This window comes from Eucyclogobius newberryi, unplaced genomic scaffold (assembly GCF_026437365.1).
Source record: "Eucyclogobius newberryi isolate DKJ021-1_F unplaced genomic scaffold, fEucNew1.0.hap1 SCAF_2, whole genome shotgun sequence".
NCBI lineage: Eukaryota > Metazoa > Chordata > Actinopteri > Gobiiformes > Gobiidae > Eucyclogobius > Eucyclogobius newberryi.
Window position 1 is genome coordinate 3599889 of NW_027315834.1, and position 24494 is coordinate 3624382.

The window sequence follows — 24494 nt, forward strand, 5'->3', positions numbered from 1 at the left end:
CCAGAGCTCACAGTGGTGGGTGAGCCTGCCACTGTTGTGAATCACCTGGCCCGTACCATCCTTACAGTGAAGCATGGTGGTGGGAGCATCGTGCTGTGGAGATGTCAGGATCAATGGAAAGATGAACGCAGCAGTTACAGAGACATCCTTTATGAAAATCTGCTCCAGAGGCTCATCTTCCAACAAGACAATAACCCTAAGCACACAGCCAGGAGAACAACGGAGTGGCTACAGGACAATTCTGTAAATGCCCAGACTTGAATTGAACATGTCTCTGACGAGATCTGAAAATGGCTGTGAATCAACACTCACCATCCAACCTGATGGAGCTTAAGAGGTTCTGCAGAAGAATGAGAGCAACTGCCCATAAATAGATGTGTATAGTTTGTACCATTAACTCAAAAGGACTTGAGGTTATAATTAGTGCCAAAGGTGCTTCAACAAAGTATTGAGAAAAGGCTGTGAATAATTATGTACATATATGTGTTTGTTTGTTTATTTGTTTTATAAATTAGCAAAACAATTCAAACTACCTTTTTCCACTTTATCATTATAGGGTATTATAATGAATGTAATCCATTTTGGAATAAGTCTGTGACATAACAGAATTTGGAAAAAAGTGAATACTTTCCAGATGCATTAAATAGAGAGCATCGCCATAATCTAATAGAGGCATTAAAGTGGCTGATACGAGCTTTAGAGATAAAGCAGGCTTTACTACAATAAAAGAACCCAAGTCGGTGTAATCTCTCATTTGTCCAGGAGTGTTCCATTGTAGATAAAGATCCACTGATAGTCATCTGGATACTGTCGACTCCCATCCTCACATCGCTGAGTCTAGTCTGAGAACTTGGATATTTATCTTACTATGAGCTGCGTAAGCCCAGGATAAATATCCAGACTAGATCTGTAGATTTCAAAACACAGTGTCAAGATAATCTTTAAAATACATCTCTTGGTCCAGAATGAAACCAAGGTATTTATAATTTGAGACAAACTCAATAGTTTCCCCGAGAGGTCTTGATCAAGGAAATAGCCTCTTTTAACGTGCATCCATGAAAATATATATTTGTTAAGCTCCAGCACAGATGTGTGCATCTACTTCGTTAGAGAGATTTATTCTCCGCAAAGCCAGGGCCGGCCCAAGCCTTCAGGGGGCCCTAAGCGAAAACATTTTTGGGGGCCCCTCACCACGTCATCAGAATCAGTTTTATTGCCATTGTCAGTGAACAATTCACATATGGGAACTTTCTTCAACGCAAACAAAGCGCACCCAAACTCCAGGGCATCCGTTTGCCAGTTAATTTATTCTCAACACCTCACAAGCTCAAATATTGATAACTTAAATCCCACAATGCAACTTGGTATTCCGCTGACATCACCTCTACTCCCTGTACAAATAACACACGTCCCAGATATGTTTTTGGGTGTATTTGTGGGCGTTAAGGGTCGACAGCCACATTAGCAGTTTAAATTAATGAACAGGGGGGGGGGATTTTCAGACTTTTTTGGGTCTTCTGGTGCATTTTAATGCGGTCCAGCCGGCTAAAGTACGAGTAAAATGTTGAAGTTGTAATGCTATAAAATGATGATGTGATGAAACTGTGCCAGGAGAAAATGACTAAAGCCAGTTATTAATACATTAGTTATACATTATATAACATTATACATTATAATTATGGTCAAATTGATTCATTTTAACTGAAAATGTAAAAGTAATAGTTACTTTACTAATTTATCTTTTACAGCTCCCAACTGTTCCTTCTTGCCAAAGTGACAAAACAAGTTATATTAAATTAAACAAATGGCATAAGCATTGCTTGATTAACAATTAACACTGATAAAACAGTGCAAACATGTTATTCCCAGAGAATGAACAGAACTAGAAGTGAAGGTCCAAACCTCGCTATTGTGAAGCGACTGCGTTTCTGCAGCTTTGCCACTTTTGTATGAAAATATATAGTATTATTCTATAACAGACGTAATCATAATATGTCTGGTTATTTTTCACTATCAATTTATTATAATTTATAACAAATAGTCTAATGATGCTTTTTAAATGAATTTAAATGTTTTATTGCTCTATTAAAAGTGAATTACAATATAAATGTTTGTTCTGATCTGAACATCACACACTGGACTCCTGCACCTTTACATTCCTCTCATTCCACGTTAAGTCAAAGTAAAACAGACATCACGAGTCACGATTGATCTCACACATGGTGATGTGAGAGAGAGGGACGCAAACTCAAACCGCTCATCTCTGACTGAGGCTGCACAGGGGCCCGGGACAGGGGCCCGGGACAGGGACAGGGGCCCGGGACAGGGGCCCGGGACAGGGGCCGCACACTGTTCACTCCAAAGTCTCACATCAGAGGTTCTGGACGAGACGGCGCTCGTCCGGACCGGATCTCCGCCTCTTAGTGACCCGGGGCACAGACGCCCCTCACCGGCCTCACCTGCAGCTGACACTCCCGGGCTGGTGTAAATGTGAAGCTTATTATCTTTCATTCAGACATATTATTGTGCGCGGGGCAGAGCTCTCGTCGCCTCCAGCCTGAGCGAACTAACGTGACAGACTCGTGTTGTTTCAAACAGCAGCATTAACCGTCTCTTTGTAACAATATAAGTTCAATACCTGGAAAGTGTTGTTGAGTTTGCAGTTTCTTTACATCGTCAAGAAGTTTCTTCTTTCGTTTTTCGGCACCAGGAGATATATTCCTCTGGACATGAGGACCACGTTCTGTTGTGTTTATGTTTTGCTCTCGAGCTCCTCGCGCACAATGAAGTTGCCCAATCAGCGCAGGTTTGGTGCCTTGGTTGCCAGATTGTCATTACAAATAAATGCGGTTTGTGCGTTATATGTTACCGCTGTGTGCGCTGCCGCGCCAGCAGCGCTACTACACTAGTGGCGCATGCTGCTCTTGCACTTCTCATAAGACGGGTTGCCAGATTGGGGGCCCTATTAACGCCTCGGGGCCCTACGCGGCTGCTTAGTTCGCTTATAGGCTGGGCCGGCCCTGCGCAAAGCAGGAACTCTTCTCTGGCCTCTGAAGGTTGTGAAAAGTTTGAATGACTACATTCATGTATAATGTTTTGAATATAAAACAATGTGAGCTTTTATGTGCAGACAAAAAAAAAGTTTAAATCAGGCTAGAAGGTTTGTAATAGCTGAGAGAAGTCAATTTGAGCGTTGTAATGTGTGAAGGTTTATGCACTTAAAAAACCCAGAGGAGCAATTCTGCCGTCATTCTCCTTTATGCCTCATGTATTCTCCCTCTTCTCCCTCTGGGGTGCACAGCTGGAGGAAGAGAAGTCCATAAAGAACCAGACCATCTGGGCTATGAAGGAGTACTACGCTAACTTCTCCCGCCTGACAAATGACTCTGAAGCCACACCCCCTCCAATGGACCCTGGTGATGTCATCAGGGGCCCATGCTGGGAGACCGCTGTCGGCATTGTGAGAAAATTATGATTTTTCCCAATTCAATTCCATTTGTTTTTGTAGTGCCCTAAATCACAGCAGCAGTTGCCTCGATGGGCTTCACAGTATTGTTAATTAGTAAATGATGTTTCCACACCAGAAAGTATTTTGTAAAAGTAACAACAACAAAAAAACATAAAATAAAAATAAATCTTCTTCTGTTGGCTGTTTAGGAATATCACCCTGCTTTAGTTTTGAGTTTTGAGGATAAAATGTATCCTATGTCAACACTAGTGAAATGCCTGAGCATTTGTGAGCGTTAGGAATGATTTAGAAAGGTATAAATACCTATACCTAACTTATTTCATTGTTTGAAATTGAGACCCCCCAGCTTAAATGGAACATTAAATGGTTTGGGGTCGCAGGCTTTATCACTGTGACAACCAGAAGGACTCTGTAGATCGTAAGTCATGGCTGGTCAGGAGTTTGATACAAGGATTCATCTGTGACATTGTGAGTCATTGTGAATCCCTGGTACGTTCGGCCCCTGAGCTCGCTCACAGGGCCCATTTCCTGCTGTTTCAGGAGTTTGTGAAGCTGACTGTTTCGGACATCCAGGTGACCTACCTGACCATCCTGATTGGAGATTTCGCCCGCGCTGTCATCGTGCGCTTCCTCAACTACTGCTGGTGCTGGGACCTGGAAGCTGGCTTTGTAAGTGCACCCACGTCTTAATGCATACTAAACTAAACTTTCTTTTTTTCAAAAGAATTAAAAAATAATGTATAAAACACACACCAAAGAACATAGAACACGACCAGATAGCATTATACAAAACAAAAAGAACATAAGTAGATAAACAGAAACAAATCCAAGGCACACTGAATAACAAATATTGGTCCCATTTGATCCAAAGTCTTTTAAATATTCCTTGCTGCCCTGAGTAAGCTCCACATATATCCATTGATTGTGTCCATGGCAGGAGTTTTAAGGCTCAAGTACATAGTTCTGAAATCAAAAGGAATGTCAAAAATACTCAGCTCTTTGTTGATCTCGGTCCAACATTTCTGAGCAACAAGACCGTCCCAAAAACATTTGCCTGACCAGCCATTCCCAACACATTTTGACAAACTACTTATCAAAACTGTGTGTGGGTTGGGGCTCGACCGCTGCATTTCAATTTATAGGGCGGAGTTTAGAGCAGAGACAGAACCAATCACATAAACCCAGAAATGACGCAAAAAACGCGACACGCTTAACCGGATATTACGTAGCCCATGTCAACAAGGCGTGTTCCGCGTTATCCGTCCCCGAACGCAGAAAATGTCTCCTGAACGCACGTTCATCATGGCAAGTAGAGCGGACTTTCCTGATTGTTCAAACCGAAGCGAGAGCAGAAGTAAACACTTGGTCTCGAGCCGGGTCACGAGCCGGGTCCGCCATCTTGAATGTTTTGGATCGGGTGTGAAGAGCTACTTCCGTATCACAGTGTGACGCGTTAAAACCTCCGCCTGGGATTGGACAGGTAAATGGATTAGCCACAACTTCAGTGGCTTTGACTCGGATTCCAGACCCTTACGCATTCGAACAGAATGTGGGCGGGGCTGGTGGGTCAGGCAACAAAAACATGGAAATGGCTTGCTTACCGGCAACCACAGATTCTCCAACAGTTAGAACATCCCTGTGAATAATGAGCACACTTTTCCAACAGAATTCCTCCGCACATGTGATTTTGTGGTTCTCCATTGGGAGGTACATATATTTTCCCATTCTTCATCAGTCAAAACAGAATTACCCTCTCTTTCCCGTTTATTTTTAATGTAATTTGCAGTGTGGGTGTCCAAATTGTAAATACATTGATATCATTTTGATATTATTCCTCTTGAAAGTTCAGATTTATAAACTTTAAAACAATATTTCAGCCAAAGAGCTAGCATGGTCATTACTTTGTTTAATTTCTTGCTTCTAATAACTTGTGAATACCTGTAAAAGAACTGCTTCTCCAAGCCAAATTAATCATTAATAATATCAAAGCTTTTCGTGTGATTTTATTTTACAATTGGGAAGAAAACCTTATACATAAGGTATACCTTTTGTAATCCACACCTTAAATCTAAAATCTGGGCTGTTAGGGGAAAAACTTTGATCAAATGCCAACCAGTTTAAGATTTTAACATCTTTGTTTAGTTTGTATGCTTTGATCAGCTCCTTCCATGTTGTAAGCACAGATTTTAACCCAGGGATTCTTAACTTCCTCCAGATGACTCAAACGTCTGTCATCTGCCAGTAAGATCTGTACAGGAACCTCCGGCACCACATTACTCTCAATATGAGCACCATTGAGCTTCATATTCTGGGTCACACTCTGATTTGAGCTGAAATAAAGTACTTTTTCACACAAAGTAAACCCCAACCTTCTTTTTCTTTAGGTAGTAGTAGAGTTGTATGTTTGTTATTCTTGCCATTCAAATCTTGAGATGTTTTTTTCCACTCGTCAAATGGATGGAGTCTGGAAGAGTCAGGAATGGGTGAAGAAATCTGGGCAAAACATAAATGTGTATGGTTTATGTATGGTACTTGCACTTAAGTATAGGATAAGAGTCCATTTTTCGAGGCGTTTTTGTATATTAGTAAAAAGAAGGATAATTCTCCATAATTGTCAATAGATCTGTAAGTAAGACCACACCCAAATATCTTAGTGATTCTGTTTACCACTTAAATTGGGTTCGGTGCTTTTTTGTGATATCCTCTTATCTGTGTCCTATTTTTGTAGTTCCTGTGTTTATATATTGTGTTCGACCAGAGAGTTTAAAGACACTCGGAAATGATTAATGGCAAAATCTATAAATTCAACCCAATGGCATCAGAAGTTTCACAAGTGGCATCCTTTAACGTTAACGGCAGATTGAACCCAATTAAGCGATCGACATTGAACATCAAAAACTAACCAAATTTAGCTTTTGAACACAGTTTTGAATGCAAGGAAAACGGGTATTGGTTAAATGCTCCATGCTTAAATCACTGTGAACTAACTCTTGGTTGCATATACATGTACAAGTATTAGTAGTTTTTATTTGTTTCAATATATTCTGAATGGTAACCTCCAAAGTGAGTGTTTTTTGTCTTTCCTCCAGGTCTGCAGTAATGTAGATAGGAGCATGGTCACTCTAGTGTGTCTATAGCTGCCGCCATGACTTTAGATCTGTCTTTATTGACGATAAAGAAATAGTCTATTCTGGAATAGATTGTATGTGGATTGGAAAAATGGGTAAACTGGCATGCACTGGGGTTCATCTCCCTCCAGATTTCAATCTGTCCTATATTATTCATTCATTTATTGAACTAATTAGTTATTGTTCCCCCAGTGCCTCTTGAGTTTGACACGTCTAATGTAGGTTGAATGTGAAAATTCCAATTGCCGCCACAGATTAGGGTTCCCTCACCTTGAGCAATCAGGTTTATAATATTATTATAGAAAGTGATGGCACTCCGTTTTGAAGCACACACATTTAATAGAGTAAAAGTACATATCTGCCTTCTTTGTCTTCACATTCAAACATTTGTTCAAAAGCTCTCAGGTTTGAAATCAATATTGCAACGCTCCTTCTGTGTTTGCTCTTGGCTCCAGTCCTCACAGAGAACTGGATACATTATCTCCCCAGTTCACCACGCCCCGCTGCTGCCCACTCCATGTACTTTTCCCTTTTTCCACAAATCCAATCTCCCACATTTGCCACTCCGATGAGTAGATGTAACTAGAACCAGAGTTTATGTACCAAAGCAGACAGCCAACATGGAGCAAAAAGTCTGATGAAACAAGTCAAGTCACTATCATCAGTCTCTTCAAATCCACAGAAATATGTTGCCATGTGACCACAACCTGAACCCACACACCCCACGCTGGTGGTTCAATGTCTTGTCGGCTGTTCAGTTTTCTGTGTTTTGCATTTTCCTGCAAAACACAGAAACCTGAAGCACCTCTCCCTCTCCTGGTGTTCTGAGCACGTGTTTTTAACCTTCAAAAGTCACAGAAGAGTTGCTGCCAAAGAAAACCCATGTCTCAGGTTTCTCTGAGTTTCTCACAGATGTGGTGGAACTATTCTTGTTGTTGACCAACCTGGTATGGGATATCCAGGGCAAATAAGACCTGCTTGCTTTTGTACTGGAGGTCTCCTTTTACGTTTTGTAACCTTCATGTCACATTCCTTCCTTTAAGAAACCTCATTATTGGACCTCGTGGTTTATCAGTTGCTGGTCATGTTTTGCCCAGGTGATGTGCTCATTCTATTATGATGGGGGGGGGACCACACCTCCAGAGCCCTATATGACCTGGATCTTACTGTATCCCCACATCAACCCACAGTGCCACCACCTCGGTCCTCAGCGTCTGCAGCTCATCCATTGTTGGAAATATGCCGTCAGCTTCATCATGTGTGCTCCGATTCCTCCCCCCGCTTTCAACTCCCTTGTGTTGCATTCAAATTGGTTGAATCTGGCAGCGTCACCCACCACTCTCATTTCCACTCTCAGTGACATTATGCCACGCTGCATTTCACGTTTCATTTCACACAACACGAGGGCACTGCTGCAAGGTTATCTCCTCACCTCCTTCCAACAAGGGGAAGACCTGAGATTCCACATCGAGGCAAACCTGGTTAGCTTGTGACATGGGCTGTTTTCCAATGGAGCCGCAGATCGTCAGCTTTGATTGTTTCGGTTCCATAGTGTTTCTTGTCTTTTGTTTTCCCTGTTTTCTCATCTTTTGCTAGTCTTTTCTGGGATTATGTGGGTCGAACAGGGATTTTTCTGCAGCTGTGGAGAGTGCGTCTGTCTAGCTCGTCACCATAACTGGAAGTCAAATGCTCTTTTTATTATTAGAAATAGATGGGAAAGAGAGGGACAAAAAATGGGAAAATGTACATTCCAGTGGAAAATCACATGTTTGGAAAACATTCTGTTGGAAAAGGGTGACACTTTTTTCATTAAGGTTTTTGGCCTTGATGTATTTGGGAACAAAAAGTAAATGCAGATGGCACATTAAGGAGTAAACCAGTTTAAATGTGGCTAAGTCATTAGTTGTTGTCATTGAAGCAAAGGTATAATGCTCAGATAAGCTGATCACAACAGACAAAGGACTGGAGGGAGGGATGAAATGCACAGTAGGAGCAAGAACTGATGGAGGAGTGCAAAGAAGTGACTGCAATGTCTTGATTCTTTTTCAGCCGTCGTATGGAGAGTTTGACATCAGTGGTAATGTGCTCGGTCTGGTCTTCAACCAGGGCATGATCTGGTGAGTCCCCCTTTCTCCTGTGTTTGGCCCCCACCTCACCTGTCTGCTTCACATTCGCACCTGCTTGCCCCTCCCTCACCTGTCTGCTTCACATTCGCACCTGCTTGCCCCTCCCTCACCTGTCTGCTTCACATTCACACCTGCTTGCCCCTCCCTCACCTGTCTGCTTCACATTCGCACCTGCTTGCCCCTCCCTCACCTGTCTGCTTCACATTCACACCTGCTTGCCCCTCCCTCACCTGTCTGCTTCACATTCGCACCTGCTTGCCCCTCCCTCACCTGTCTGCTTCACATTCACACCTGCTTGCCCCTCCCTCACCTGTCTGCTTCACATTCACACCTGCTTGCCCCTCCCTCACCTGTCTGCTTCACATTCACACCTGCTTGCCCCTCCCTCACCTGTCTTACCCCCTTTCCAACTTAATTAATTCACCAATTTGAATCCGTAATGAACTTGTGTCAAAATACAATGTGCACACGTCCAGATGCTTCGGCTTCTTTCTTTATCATAACAAGACAGTATAATTGCCAAATATGAAAAAGAGCCAGGGTTTCTCAGCCTCGGCTTGGCTCAATCCGATGTAGGCAAATGCAGCAAGGCTGGTTTTCCGCCCAGACACTTCAAAACCATCATAGGGACTTACAAAAACTTTCAATTAGGGGAAATGATACTTAGTTCTGATTTAGTATGGTATTCATTTATTACTCTTTCTGTGTAATGTTTATTTTAAGGTACAAGCCTTGAATTTATGAGTGACAGGCAAATCTGTTCTGTGTCTGCAGTCATGCGGCCGCTGTATCTGACTGTTTTGTGAAGAATGAGCTGAGTCAAAAGGCAAAGCTCTCTCTTTACTGGTCAATCTACATTCTTACTCTCATCTAAATCTGAAATAGACAAGATGCAGAGCTGGGTGCTCCCTTAGCAATAGAGTGAGGAGCTTAGTCACACGGAAGTAGCTCAAAGTAGAGCTGTTGCTCCTCCACATGGAGAAGAGCCAGCTGAGGTAGCTCGGGCATCTGTTCCAGATGGCTATATATATATATATATATATATATATATATATATATATATATATATATATATATATATATATATATATATATATACATCTATATATATATATATATATATATATATATATATATATATATATAGATCTATAGATATATATATAGATCTATATAGATCTATAGATATATAGATATATCTGTTCTGCGCACGCTGCAGAATTAACACCAGATTTATTTAGTCTCAAAGTAGACTCTTTCTCACTCACTCGCGCGGAGCGGCGCAGTGCGGAGCTAACAGCACACAGCTGTGGGGCACACACGCTCTGAGACTACGTCACGGGTGGGCGGGGCACACACGCTCTGAGACTACGTCACGGGTGGGCGGGGCACACACGCGCTCTGAGACTACGTCACGGGTTGGGCGGGGGAGCCAGATCGCTCTTCACAAGGGTGAGGGCGAATATCAAACCAAGCCGTCTGCATTTCCGGGTTGGTGAGGGGGTCCAAGGTCTGGGTGATATTTCTTAACTATTATGTTAAGGGTGTTGCACAACCCTTATTATTATTATCAGTTATACACTTAGGATAGACTACGAAACGTGAAAAAAAGCATGTTATGGCACCTTTAAGCTTTTCAGGGCAGACACTGGAGACATGCATCTGTATGTCCCCCTGGATGCAATTTTATTCATGTTGTTGTAGGCCTTTGTTAGGTTAAGAGAGGTTGAAAATGGTTATGGTTAGGGAAAAGGTTTGAGCTAAAAAATCCGCAAAACGGTTGACGGTCATAAGCAAGACGATCAAAAGTGCGCATCCCCTGCCATCCTGTAGAAAACAACATCTTCTCCACATCTTGCTGCCTTGTGGTATGGCTGCTATTCTGTGGTATGGTAGCTCCTGACTGGTTGATGCTGCACAATCTATGTTCAAAGTTCAGCTTTTCCAACCCTAGGATGTGCGTGCCAGACATATCACGCCATGTGAACACTCAAGATGCACCATGCCAAATGCTTAGAACACATTGTGTGCTTAACACATCGTGGAACTTGGAACGCACTGTGCATAACACCTGGAACACGTCGTTAGACGCATGTTCACCATAGAATTTGCATGTCCCCTCCTCTCCCAGCTTTTGTCCCTACTCACCTGCTTACCCCTCCACTCCCTCTCCTGTTTACCCCTCCACTCCCTCAGCTGTTTACCCCTCCACTCCCTCACCTGTTTACCCCTCCACTCCCTCAGCTGTTTACCCCTCCACTTCCTCACCTGTTTACCCCTCCACTCCCTCACCTGTTTACCCCTCCACTCCCTCACCTGTTTACCGCTCCACTTCCTCACCTGTTTACCCCTCCACTCCCTCACCTGTTTACCCCTCCACTCCCTCACCTGTTTACCCCTCCACTCTCTCACCTGTTTACCCCTCCACTCCCTCACCTGTTTACCCCTTGTCATGGAATTAGACATACACCGATGCTATTCCGTAACACATAGAGAACACAATTCAACCTAGAATATGAAACGACACAGAAACATCAGACATTTGTGTGGCATGCATGGGAGAAAACGCGGGGACTGTGTCAGCCAAGCCGTTGTAAGGAGCCTGGCTGACCCTCCTGCGTCTCACCCCCGCGTCTCACCCTGTTTTTTCCCATGCTGGTTGGTTTTATTAGATATTCTGGAATAGGCGGGTCACATTTCTCATTGGTCAGCCTCACATCAAGGCACTTGGTATTTTTCCGTAGAGATCAAGCCTTGGGTAAACATTACCCAGACTCCTCTGGGCTGTCACCCCCCCTCGGGTAAACATCCTTTAGCCCATCTTTACGACCCCTTCACAAATGCAGTTTGTCACACACCCGTTATTCTCTTGACTAATGATGCAGATAAAATATCACTATTATGCAGATAAAATACATCAGAAATATAATCATATATTCACATTTTATCACATTTCCCTCCTGTTTATCAAAGCATTAGTCTACTGTCTCATATGCCAAACACATTATTCTTTTCAGTTTTCAACATGTCTTTCATATTGGTGTTAAAATGACACTTTTACACTTAAAAAGTGATGCACATTTCTCAACATTGAACAAACTTCTTTTCTCTCGGCCCACAACATTTCTACAGCATTACTGTCCTAAATTTTGAGTCAGATTGGTCAATCTCTGTAATTTGACAAACAGACAATTTGTCTTGTCTATATTTTGTGCGGTGTGATGGGAAATATAGAAGTACAAGCGGAAAGCCCTTAAACCTGCTGCTCTCTGGTCAGTCAGTTTGACTCGTCAGGGACCTCTCTGGACACCCCAATAGAATCAAATACGTAGTATCAGGTGCTACTGGAACCAGATTGTCCACTAACCTCTCGACCTTGACCCTGCGGTATGGTTCTGGGTGATGCTGATCACAAAAGGGATACATAGGCACATCGTCCTACACCCTTTGCCTCCAAGTGCTTTCTCAGCACTGTGTCCCCACACCACCATACGTCCTCTCTTGGTTTCTTAAGAGACCTCCTCCCGCTGCTCGCTTCGGTCACACCTATGACACATATGAACTGGTACATTTCCCATCTCAATTCATAATCTTATTAACATTACATGTAGTTATGTTGTAGCAGATAAAAAAGCTCTCTTAGTTAGTGCAAACAACAGTGGCAACAATATGCCATTGTGTTTCTTCAGCTACTGTCATGTCAATTGTACATTATACATTTCACATTACACATTTCATAACCTTTCATAACCTTTCAAGTTGATCACTTATTTTCTTCCCTTTATTTCATGTCTGTGTATGTTGATCGATTGTACCGATTGTCCCGATTGTCCCGTGCATAATTCAGGTGTTCAGCACCCATATTACCGTCATCGCTGTGATGATGATAACTGTTGATTCTTTTTCACAGAGTATGGTACTCTGCGCACCGTAGCCTCTGGCTCTCGTTCATCGTAGCAGAGTATCGTACTCTACCGTAGACTCTGGACAAAACTCATACCAACGAAGTCCTGCGTCTGCGATGTTATGGATCTGCCGCTGTGTTGTCCAGACATTTCTCTCACTTTCCCATGAGAGCACCCATGTTCTTGTCTCTCCAATGGTCGGTGTGCAGACGACACGGTGTGGCTCCGTCCACTTGGCTCCGTCTCTGTAAACACCACATCTCCAACACGTTCTCTGCTGTGGTGATAAACAAAGTCTTTTCGACAGTTCAGTGTATTTCAAACAGTTTTCTTGCTTACAATTTTTTTTTTAGTAATTATTGATTCGGAATATTTGTTTACACGTACATATCCCTCCTTTTTGAGATATGACTTTGCCCATTTCTCAAACTACTACATTTAAACAAAATTAAATAATCCAGATAGTTTACAACGTTCACGAATCCAGGATGTAATCAAGGAAGAGATGGAATTGCGTCTGTCACTCCAACTCCGCAATGTCACCTCTTGACCTTTCACAGTTCAGTGGTCACATCCCTGGCTGAGCCCCCCTTACACGGCGCTGGGCCCCCCCTGTGTGGGTCAATTAGTCTATGTGTAATCTTACACTTCCCAAATCTGTAACTTGTAAATCTGTTTTACCACCATTTGTTTCAAACTCCAAACGTTTCAAACTAAATGTTTCAAACTCTAAATGTTTCGTATCCTCAAACTCTAAATGTTTGGTCTCCACGTGTGTGTGTGTGTGTGTGTGTGTGTGTGAGTGATTCAAATACATCAAACACTTATAATTATCCCAATAATTCCCCCGTTGAGCTGGCCATAAGGGTCAGTTCACAACTTAGAATTCTTCACATAATTAATAATTTCGCATCTCCTCTGTTTGTGTGGCCTGCATAAAGTCACACATCTAATGTAATATGTGCTAATCTTTTATATGTGCTTCAGGTGAGATTCAAACTCAATCTCTCACACCTGCTCATGTGGTGCTTTACAAACATTGTGTATTAGTTTGTTCTAGCAAGTCTATATGTGTGTTAACAAATCAAAACGATCCTAAACCTTCCCCTTGGTTATAAGGCACATCATTTTGTATCAACCCTTTTTTCCCCTTGTCTCTCTCTCTGTCTTCCTCTCGCAACGGAGGAAACACCCATTTCCAAATTTCTAAACCTGCTTTTTCTTTCTCTCTTTTCACTTACTCTTACCCTCACTTGTAACCTGCTTTTACTTTCTCTTTGCTGCTGATATAAGTATCAGACGCTGCATCCCCTGGGATTCCTGTCATTCTGCTTCTAAACTCATGTATTGATTACCCATCCCCCTGTTTAGTTTTCACTATCTTCAGGTAATCTGCGGGTCTCATAAAAAAATTTCTTCTGCATTACACTCCTCCAGAGTCTCTGCCAGTCAATAGCCCCTTATCTCTGACTATCTTTATGACCCATATCCTCCCATGTCCCCCCACTTCTGCATCAATTGCCCCAGTTAATGACACATTCATGTCTTTCCTGGGAGGGCATTGGACGTCACTATTTAACTTATTCCCTCACTTACGTCTACATGCAATACGAGGTTTCCTCATGATAATACAAATAAATAAGTTACTGATATAACTTTTACTATCACTTTACTTACTACTCATTCTACTCCTATGTCCAAAAACATCAGTCGTCACCCATTTACCCATATTATCACTTCCAGGCCTGTGCCTGCATTTGATTCTAAATTTAAAAACACTTCTGTCTTTTCGTCCTGTACTTTCATCTAGTCGTGCATTATGGTTACATAATAAGTCCAAAAAGATAATTTTGTCAAGTCCAAAAATAAAACACAACAAAACATAACGTAGCTTTGTTCTGTGCACACAAAGAACACGATACCGTAAAAACACAACTTTTGTCTTCTATGTCGGGGACAGGAAATGTCCTGTCTGTGATCACATTCCCCCAAAATATTGGCCATCTATAAAAATCTGAATTCATCTTCATCTCTTATCAAGTTTAATACAATCTTTATAATTGATTGTTGTCAATCAAACAAAATTCTTAAATTTGTTCTACAGAGCTCTCAAATACTAAAATTTAAAACCAGCTGGGTTCAGTTTTACTTATTTCATCAGTTCAGAGCGTCCTCTGAACTGCTTCCCATTCTCCTGCCTTGTTGACCCCCCTTATCTCCCCCTCTCTGCCACGTCATCTGAGCACGCTGGAAGTCTCCCTCCAAAATCCTCTTATGACTTTTCCTTTGTCTTTTTACAGTTTGGGGTGATCATTCTGGCATTATGTGGTCTCGGTCGTCTGAGAGAAATGCTACTTGCTTTACAGTCACGGTCAATGTCAAGCTTCTAGAGAAAATTCCTTATTAGATTCCTCCAGACATAAACGTGGTGTTTAATATTCACCCGTGACTGCAAATTTTAGATCTCTCAGAATAACGCCTTGTGACCCTTGTATGATTAATTGTGATTCACACTTGTTAGTTAATCACTTATTAATCCTCATTCACACATTCATACTTCTCTCTTACTTACTTCGCTCGTGCACAGCGCTTACATTCACACATATTTCCTCAGTAATATTAAACTGGGTATTTCCTCAGTAATACCTAAACTATGTATTTCCTCAGTAATACCTAAACTGCGTATTTCCTCAGTAATATGAAACTGGGTATTTCCTCAGTAATACCTAACTGCCTTGCTTTATGTGAGAAACTTATCTCGTCCATAAGCCTACAATATTTTTCCAGTAAATATCAAACTAATGCATAAAACGTTTTATGGCTAACTCTTTTTCACACACAAAATTTTTCTGACCTCTTTGTCGTCTGTGTTCTCCTGCTGCTTCGAAACGACGCGCTCTCCTCGCGGAGAATGAGGTGCGATGGGCCGCCACGGGAAAAGTGGACTTCTTTCAGCTGTGCACAGACTTCACCGATTCACCCGTCAATCTCCGCGAAGGGCAGCTGGTCGTCCGGCTCGAAGGACCAGAAAATGTCATGGAATTAGACATACACCGATGCTATTCCGTAACACATAGAGAACACAATTCAACCTAGAATATGAAACGACACAGAAACATCAGACATTTGTGTGGCATGCATGGGAGAAAACGCGGGGACTGTGTCAGCCAAGCCGTTGTAAGGAGCCTGGCTGACCCTCCTGCGTCTCACCCCCGCGTCTCACCCTGTTTTTTCCCATGCTGGTTGGTTTTATTAGATATTCTGGAATAGGCGGGTCACATTTCTCATTGGTCAGCCTCACATCAAGGCACTTGGTATTTTTCCGTAGAGATCAAGCCTTGGGTAAACATTACCCAGACTCCTCTGGGCTGTCACCCCCCCTCGGGTAAACATCCTTTAGCCCATCTTTACGACCCCTTCACAAATGCAGTTTGTCACACACCCGTTATTCTCTTGACTAATGATGCAGATAAAATATCACTATTATGCAGATAAAATACATCAGAAATATAATCATATATTCACATTTTATCACACCCCTCCACTCTCCACTTCCTCACCTGTTTACCCCTCCACTTCCTCACCTGTTTACCCCTCCACTTCCTCACCTGTTTACCCCTCCACTTCCTCACCTGTTTACCCCTCCACTTCCTCACCTGTTTACCCCTCCACTTCCTCACCTGTTTACCCCTCCACTCCCTCACCTGTTTACCCCTCCACTCCCTCACCTGTTTACCCCTCCACTCCCTCACCTGTTTACCCCTCCACTTCCTCACCTGTTTACCCCTCCACTTCCTCACCTGTTTACCCCTCCACTCCCTCACCTGTTTACCCCTCCACTTCCTCACCTGTTTACCCCTCCACTCCCTCACCTGTTTACCCCTCCACTCCCTCACCTGTTTACCCCTCCACTCCCTCACCTGCTTACCCCTCCACTCCCTCACCTGTTTACCCCTCCACTCTCCACTTCCTCACCTGTTTACCCCTCCACTCCCTCACCTGTTTACCCCTCCACTCTCCACTTCCTCACCTGTTTACCCCTCCACTTCTTCACCTGTTTACCCCTCCACTTCCTCACCTGTTTACCCCTCCACTCCCTCACCTGTTTACCCCTCCACTCCCTCACCTGTTTACCCCGCCACTCCCTCACCTGTTTACCCCTCCACTCCCTCACCTGTTTACCCCTCCACTCCCTCACCTGTTTACCCCTCCACTCCCTCACCTGTTTACCCCTCCACTCCCTCACCTGTTTACCCCTCCACTCGCCACTTCCTCACCTGTTTACCCCTCCACTCCCTCACCTGTTTACCCCTCCACTCCCTCACCTGTTTACCCCTCCACTCGCCACTTCTTCACCTGTTTACCCCTCCACTCTCTCACCTGTTTACCCCTCCACTCCCTCACCTGTTTACCCCTCCACTTCCTCACCTGTTTACCCCTCCACTCCCTCACCTGTTTACCCCTCCACTCGCCACTTCCTCACCTGTTTACCCCGCCACTCCCTCACCTGTTTACCCCTCCACTCCCTCACCTGTTTACCCCTCCACTCGCCACTTCTTCACCTGTTTACCCCTCCACTCCCTCACCTGTTTACCTCTCCACTCCCTCACCTGTTTACCCCTCCACTCTCCACTCCCTCACCTGTTTACCCCTCGCCGCCCTCACCTGTTTACCCCTCCACTCTCCACTCCCTCACCTGTTTACCCCTCCACTCTCCACTCCCTCACCTGTTTACCCCTCGCCGCCCTCCTCTGGCTCATGTGTCCTTGTCAGGTTACTCTGCTGCCGCTGTGGTATTCGGTGTTTGCCTGGCTTTACCTAACAGTGCCTGACGTTCGTGTCACCCGATATGCCAGTGTGAAAGCGCTCGCTCATCACGTTTTAGAGACCATTAAAGTCCGACCACTAACTGGCTCATTACACATACAGATTATCTTACATACAGCTGGAGTTTGTTCATGTCACTGGGTTTCAGCCTAGAGAATATTGATCACAACATTCTATAGGCCAATTATGTATAATAAAGATGGGGGATGTGAGTCTAGTCACCCATAGAAATCATCAAATTAAACATTTATAAATTGACTTTTTAGATATCTCATGACAAAGTGCAACGTAATCAACAGGGAATTCTGGCTCCCCATCTGAGAGAATTACATCATCACATTCTAGAATCTGAGAACAACCAATAGGAAGGTCATCATAATGACAATTCATTGTTTTAATTCAACTGACTAAATACAGTTGTATATTTAAGTAGAATTAAAGGATCCCTCATCACATAGCATTTACCTTCATTCACGCTAGTTTGGTCAAAAACACTCAGCAAATCTTCTGTGTGTGTGTGTGTGTGTGTTTGTGCATGTGTGTGTGCTTGTGCGTGTGTGTTTGTGTGCGTACTTGTGTGTGCTTGTGTGTGTGTGTTTGTGCATGTGTGTTTGCGTGTGCTTGTGTGTGTGTGCGTGCCTGTGTGTGTGCTTGTGTGTGTGTGTGTGTGTGTGTATGTGCGCGCGTGTGTGTGCGTGCCTGTGTGTGTGCTTGTGTGTGTGTGTGTGTATGTGCGCGCGTGTGTGTGTGCTTGTGTTCCTGTGTGTGCTTGCTTCTGTCTGTTTGTGTGTGTGTGCTTCTGTATATGTGTGTGTGTGTGTGTGTGCTTCTGTATATGTGTGTTTCTGTATATGTGTGTGTGTGTGCTTCTGTATATGTGTGTGTGTGCTTCTGTATATGTGTGTGTGTGCTTCTGTATATGTGTGTGTGTGCTTCTGTATATGTGTGTGCGCTTCTGTATATGTGTGTGTGTGTGTGTGCGTGCTTCTGTGTGTGTGTGTGTGTGTGCGTGCTTCTGTATGTGTGCGTGCTTCTGTGTGTGTGTGTCTGTGTGTGTGCGTGCTTCTGTGTGTGTGTGTGTGTGTGTGTGTGTGTGCGTGCGTGCTTCTGTGTGTGTGTGTGTGTGTGCGTGCTTCTGTATGTGTGTGTGCGTGCTTCTGTGTGTGTGCGTGCTTCTGTGTGTGTGCGTGCTTCTGTGTGTGTGTGTGTGCTGCAGGATGGGAGCCTTCTTTGCCCCTGGTCTTGTAGGCATCAACGTGCTGCGCCTGCTGACCTCCATGTACTACCAGTGCTGGGCCGTGATGGCCACTAACGTCCCCCACGAAAGGGTCTTCAAGGCCTCCAAGTCCAACAACTTCTACATGGGCCTGCTACTGCTCATTCTGTTCCTCAGCCTGCTGCCTGTGGTCTACACCATCATGACCATGCCTCCCTCCTTTGACTGTGGACCCTTCAGGTGAGACCAGACACCATGTTCCAACTGGCCCTGGCCCCCCAGACCGGTTTGCTTTCAAGTGCTTTAGAATAGTTCTTATCAAGGCAAAAATACATCTCTATCTCCAGCTTGACATGACATATTTTGAATAGGTTAAAACCTAAATTGTACCTGAATTATATTTTTCAATCATAGGCTGATCCGAGCCATTCGCTAAAGGATTAGTAATTCCAAGTTTGTGGCGCTTTGAGATGTGGCTGAAGCAAAAGTACTTCATTCATCCCTCTTGGATTTTGTCAAAGCACAGTAATGGGACAGTTCACATTTAACATTTAGCATTAGAATTTTTAAACATTTCTTAAAGCTTCCACCTGCAATCCTTGACAGGCCCAGGTCCCCCAAGCCTTGGTCCGATCCCTGGATAAATGACTCTACCCTGGGCAGACTAAGGGTCAACTCTGCTCTTCACCTGGGGTCTATGAGGGAGGATAAATGCAATCTGTCTGATATCATTAATCGTAACGGACAAGGCCTCCGTGTGTTGTCCAATACTATATTCTCTTGTGAATCCACACACATTGAGGATTTATGCTTCGGTTTCCACCTGTGAGGTCTTTTTACACTTTTTGTTGACAAAGTGCTGTCGTTGTGACAACTGAGCAGTTTCAGCATTAGTCCAGTCTTGCCCGCTACTGCTGTACATTCCGCAGTGTGCAAACAATTTGAACCAGTCTTACTTTCCTCCCTCACAGTTGTAGTTACAGAAATTAGAGCTACAAACTATCCTGGACACTTTCCCCACAAAGTTGCTTAAGGAAGTGTTCACCACCATAGGTGCGGTTTTTATTAACAGTTTAGGATTTACATCTTTGAGAGGCGTTGCTGCTTGTGCTCCAGTTGGCTTTCTTTTAACTGATGTGTCACGTACCGAGAGCCACTTCAGCTCATCCGATCACAGAGTCAGACCAGAGTTCCCAAAAGAGGAACGGGGACTTAATTCGACAAAGTTAAAAGGTCAAATGGTTTGATCCCAAGAGGATTAGTTCTCTTGGTCATTGAGTTATTTTCGCTTGAACGTGTCAAACGTTGATGCACATTTACGCTCGTTCTTCACAACGTTTATTTCCCGCTCTTCCTGGTCTGTTTGCATGTCTCAGCTCCGAGTTCACTCCACCTCACTGTCTCCCTTTCACCTTGCACTCCACTTAAGGGTGTTCAGAGTCAGACAAAATATTATGCTGACCAGAGAGAGCTACTTTTGACTTGAGTCAGTGCTGAGGTATGGAATAGTCCGCTGACTTGGAAACCTAATATGTAAAACAGATATTTCGATTGGGAAAACTTGCTGTTAAGCTCGTGGGTGCGTCCACTCTGACCACACCCACCATCTTTGAATATTCAGCTTTGAGACAGGCTCTATACTGTTGACCACTTATGTTCTCAACCCTCAGACCCTTATGTAAAAGCACTGAACCTGATTTTTGTGTGTGCAGTGGCAAAGAGAAAATGTTTGACGTGATCATGGAGACCATCGATCTGGACCTGCCGGCCTTCATGGGGACATTGTTCAGCTATGCAGCTAACCCTGGTCTGATCATCCCTGCAGTACTGCTCATGGTGTGAGTGTGGCCTACACTAGGCTCAAGCTGAATCTCCAAGGGCAAAGGTCACCATCTTAAAGGTCCCATATTAGGCAAAATCAACTATTGTGGCTTTTATTAGTTGTTTTTTTCTTTCATCCGTGCATTTAGTAGATTTAGTCATTTGAAAAAAGGGGAGGGGTTTGCCCTCCCCTCGCGGTACAGAGATACTCCTCCTCAGGAAGTGTTCCTGTCTCTCCACAGTCTATATAAGCATGATTTACATCAGAAATGCACTTGTGTCTCCCATTGAATAATAATAATACAAATTTAAAAAGTATTTTCAACAGACACCCCCCCGGTTCAGGCCGAACTGTGCCGACACTACATTAGCTTCACCACAACACAAGTAGTAGTTTCCCAACTTTGAGAGAAGCTTTTTTCATTTCCAGGTAGGTGAGCTCACTTCAAGACATGCCAGTATTTCATAACCATTGTGTTATGCATGTGACACTATGTAATTATCCTCAATGTCCTCAGGGTAGACTATGGAACAGTAAAATTAGCAAAATATGGGATCGTTAATAAAAGTAATTACATTGAATATGTAAACTATCAAAACAAAGAGGTGTTTTTAAAGTCCATGCATCTTCAAACTGCATTCACAATGAATATGCATCGGCCATGTTGACAATAGCCAATGGTAACGGCTCATGTCAAAGAGATTCACTTCCGACTGTTGCCAGCAGATGGAGTCTCCAAGCGTTCTCCTCCGCGATCCTCTGGCTGAGCTGGGACACTGCTTTATTCTAGTGATGAACAGAGACTGGTCTGTGAAGTAAAGCCATGTTTGTGTTGTTTTCTCAGGCTGGCCATCTACTACCTGAACTCAGTGTCCGAGGCCTACCAATACTCCAACATGGAGCTCAAGAAGAAGATGCAGATGGTCAGAAGCCTACTGAACTGGAGCCCGTTTCCATGGATGAATATTAGCACACATTAAGAGAAACCAAACCCTGAACCTGTTTATCCAAACCCATCCTTTTTTGCATTATTATTTACATTTTAGTTAGGGCTTTAGTTGGTGAATCATTTAATCAAAGTCGCAATAGAAATACTTGATTCACTAGTTTAATAGTGAATTGTAGTAATGGTAATTAAGAAAGTAATTGCTCTTTAGTTGCAGCCATACTTTGAGCTACATTTACTTCAGGTTCAGCCATTTTTGTAATGATTCAGATCAAACCAGACCTTCCATACTCCATTATTATTTTTCCTTAAAGATGCATTATGTAAGATTTATGACGGAGGGTTTGCCACCTGCTTGTCTCCATGGAGATTGTGTTGAATTTTCCACACTATGGCATCAATCTTTCATTTATTAAATCACAGGTGTTTTTATAGCTCAAAAATACCTTGAAAAACATGCATTCTTACTGCGAGCAGAGCCGCCTCCCCACAGATTTGTCCTATAACTTGGCCTCGTAGTGTCACCTCCTTGTTGCCATGGCGATATTGCAGTAAGCAGAAAGCAATTGCATCTCCTTGACACAAGTAGGTGGCAGACTCTCCACCTGAAAAGTGACATAGGTGTCCACTGCACAGTCTTGTCCATCTGTGAAGAAAGATAATTGCTTGTGGGGAAATTCTTTTCAAAAAATACTGTTGTCATCCAGCGATAGCCTAGCCTCAGCTAACGTGCACAACTATGACCCTGTTACCACAGCGTGTCTACAGCTTGATATTCACTCATAGCCACAATTGATTTTGTAAACAATTGCAGTCTGCAGCTGTTTTACGAACTAAATTCCCAAAGTCTTTAGTGTGATATCTAAAAAAATGAGAAATGTAGACTTCAGTCTAGAAAAGTTGTGGCCTCAGAAATCCGTATTTTTGCGTTAGCAGCAGTACAATATGTCTCCTCCTCCTTAGGCTCGAGATGAAGAGAAGAACCGGAGGAACAACACCAACAGCACCAACCAGGTGATGAACGACCTGGAGGACCTGCTGCCTAACCGCTCCCTGGCCCCTTCAGCACATGCACCGGAGCCTGGTGAGTCACTAGATTAGACTCACTTTAGATTGTACTTGGGCTAAACTGTGTGTAGAAAAGAGGTAGTTGTGGGTCAAGGGCTTCATAAAGGGTCCTGCATGTCTCCCACTGTAGTTCAGTTCACTCGGCTTGATACTTGATACAGTACTCAGTTTACACGTGATTAACATGAAAAAGCAAAACTATGAAAAAAATAGTACTTCTTTTGTTTAGTTTTCAGACACAAAAGATTCAATGGAACACATCGGGACGAATGAGGGATCACACCAACTTCTTTCAGACACAATACTTTACTCCTACTTGAGTCATATATTCTACACTGTTTCTTACTTGAATAAAAGTGTTCCTCTTCTTTATGTTGACAATATGAAATGACATGAACATTTCTCTTTCTTGCACCGCCCCTTCAGATTTATTTAGTTTGACTAGATTTTGTGTATTATTTTGTTTAGTCCCTCTTATTATTAACGTACTTGGACCACGACTGTTTATGTCTAGATAAAAAATACGATGAATGCAAAAGGTAAATGTTTCAATACGTTGCTGGTTTATTTTTTTTCCAGTTTATTGGACAGGACAGTGTTGCATGAGACTGGGGAAGGACATTGAACATTATCGAACTCACTCAGCCGGTTTATGAAGTTTCAAAAACAGAGCTTAAACAGATGGTTTTTTTTGGAAAGCCTCAGGGAAAATGAATGCGATGGGCGGCCCCTGTTGAAAGAGGCAGCTCCAAGCGGGGCTTTGAGTGAGCAAGAGCTGAGTGAATATTATGTCGGTGATACAGAAGATATATTTTGTCCCTGATCACAAATAAATAAAGATAAAACATCTCTGGAAATATCAGAACCATTGTAGCCTGCTTTTCACTGACCTCAGCTCTCTCCACAGAGCGGGAACCAGAGGCCAGACCCACCAAGACCAAACCCGGATCAGGGGCCAACGGTGTGAACATGGAGAGAGACGTGACCCTGGCCTCCCCCAACCCCAACCGAGGGGCCCCTGTGAACAGAGCCCCGGGGCCTCGAGGCAGAGGTCCCCCGCCCCGATGACCACCAACAACAACTGTGTCATTGTTATATGATACAACTGTGCTTATAAATGTATGGGACGTGTCACTAACCATTGCGTCACTGAAAGTATTGATATTTCAGCCTTCTTTAACACCGTGTCTCATTCTGTCATTTTAGCTTGACCTTTTCAATAAAGTTGAACTGTATTTATTGTATTACCTTTTTTCATAGGAGGGTAGAGTGGCTAAAATGCACTAACACAGGAAAACAAACCCAAAATAAATTGGTGAAAACTACAACTGAAAGAATACCTGTCTGGATGAGACACATCTGATTTATAATTTACAGTTAGTGTAATTAAGGCCAGACATTGCATATGAATAGAGGAAAACCCATACACCGATAGTCGCCTAAAGTGACCACCTAGGGATGAGCCCCGGGCCCAGTGCAGCAGTGTAAGACGCTCCTCTGTCGCTGAACTCTTGCCCGCTCTGTCACATGTGAAGTGTTCAGATTTAAGGCAGATAGAGACTGTGTGTGTCCCTCGTGTCCATCGTACAAATAATGCCAAAAAGTCACATCTCAGAAAAAACTATTTCAGGCGTCAGACCAAATAACTTAAGGAAAATAACACTCACAAATGACACAAATATACAAATAAATAAGCATATAAAATGTGGACCGCTAAACCTGTGATAAAATGTAAATATATGATTATATTTGTGTGTTAAAAGTTATCTGCATCATTAGCCTGGGGGGAGGGAAAGGCATGTAACCTTAAGTCAATTTACTCCAAATCGCTTTTAGTAAATTAATTAATTAATTAGTGACTATAACATAGATCTTCAGCTCTAACTGAAACGTGGCTTCAACAAGACGATTATGTCAGACTAAACGAGTCCACCCCACCCACCAATGTTAACCCCACCCACCCATGTTTACCCCACCCATGTTAACC

General features: G+C 43.2%; 1 protein-coding gene across 2 annotated transcripts in view; it reads left to right on the plus strand.

The window, feature by feature from the left end:
- The window catches only part of tmc2a (transmembrane channel-like 2a), a 43801-nt gene extending 20059 nt beyond the window's left edge, over window positions 1-23742 (plus strand). For both annotated transcript variants that reach the window (XM_072454735.1, XM_072454736.1), the window contains 8 exons: window positions 3302-3460; window positions 4010-4138; window positions 8647-8714; window positions 18672-18911; window positions 20384-20509; window positions 21338-21416; window positions 22403-22523; window positions 23415-23742. In XM_072454735.1, coding sequence (XP_072310836.1) covers window positions 3302-3460; window positions 4010-4138; window positions 8647-8714; window positions 18672-18911; window positions 20384-20509; window positions 21338-21416; window positions 22403-22523; window positions 23415-23575 — 1083 coding nt within the window. In that variant the 3' untranslated portion in view covers window positions 23576-23742. The remainder of the gene's footprint in view (window positions 1-3301; window positions 3461-4009; window positions 4139-8646; window positions 8715-18671; window positions 18912-20383; window positions 20510-21337; window positions 21417-22402; window positions 22524-23414) is intronic.
- The last annotated feature ends 752 nt before the right edge of the window (window positions 23743-24494 follow it).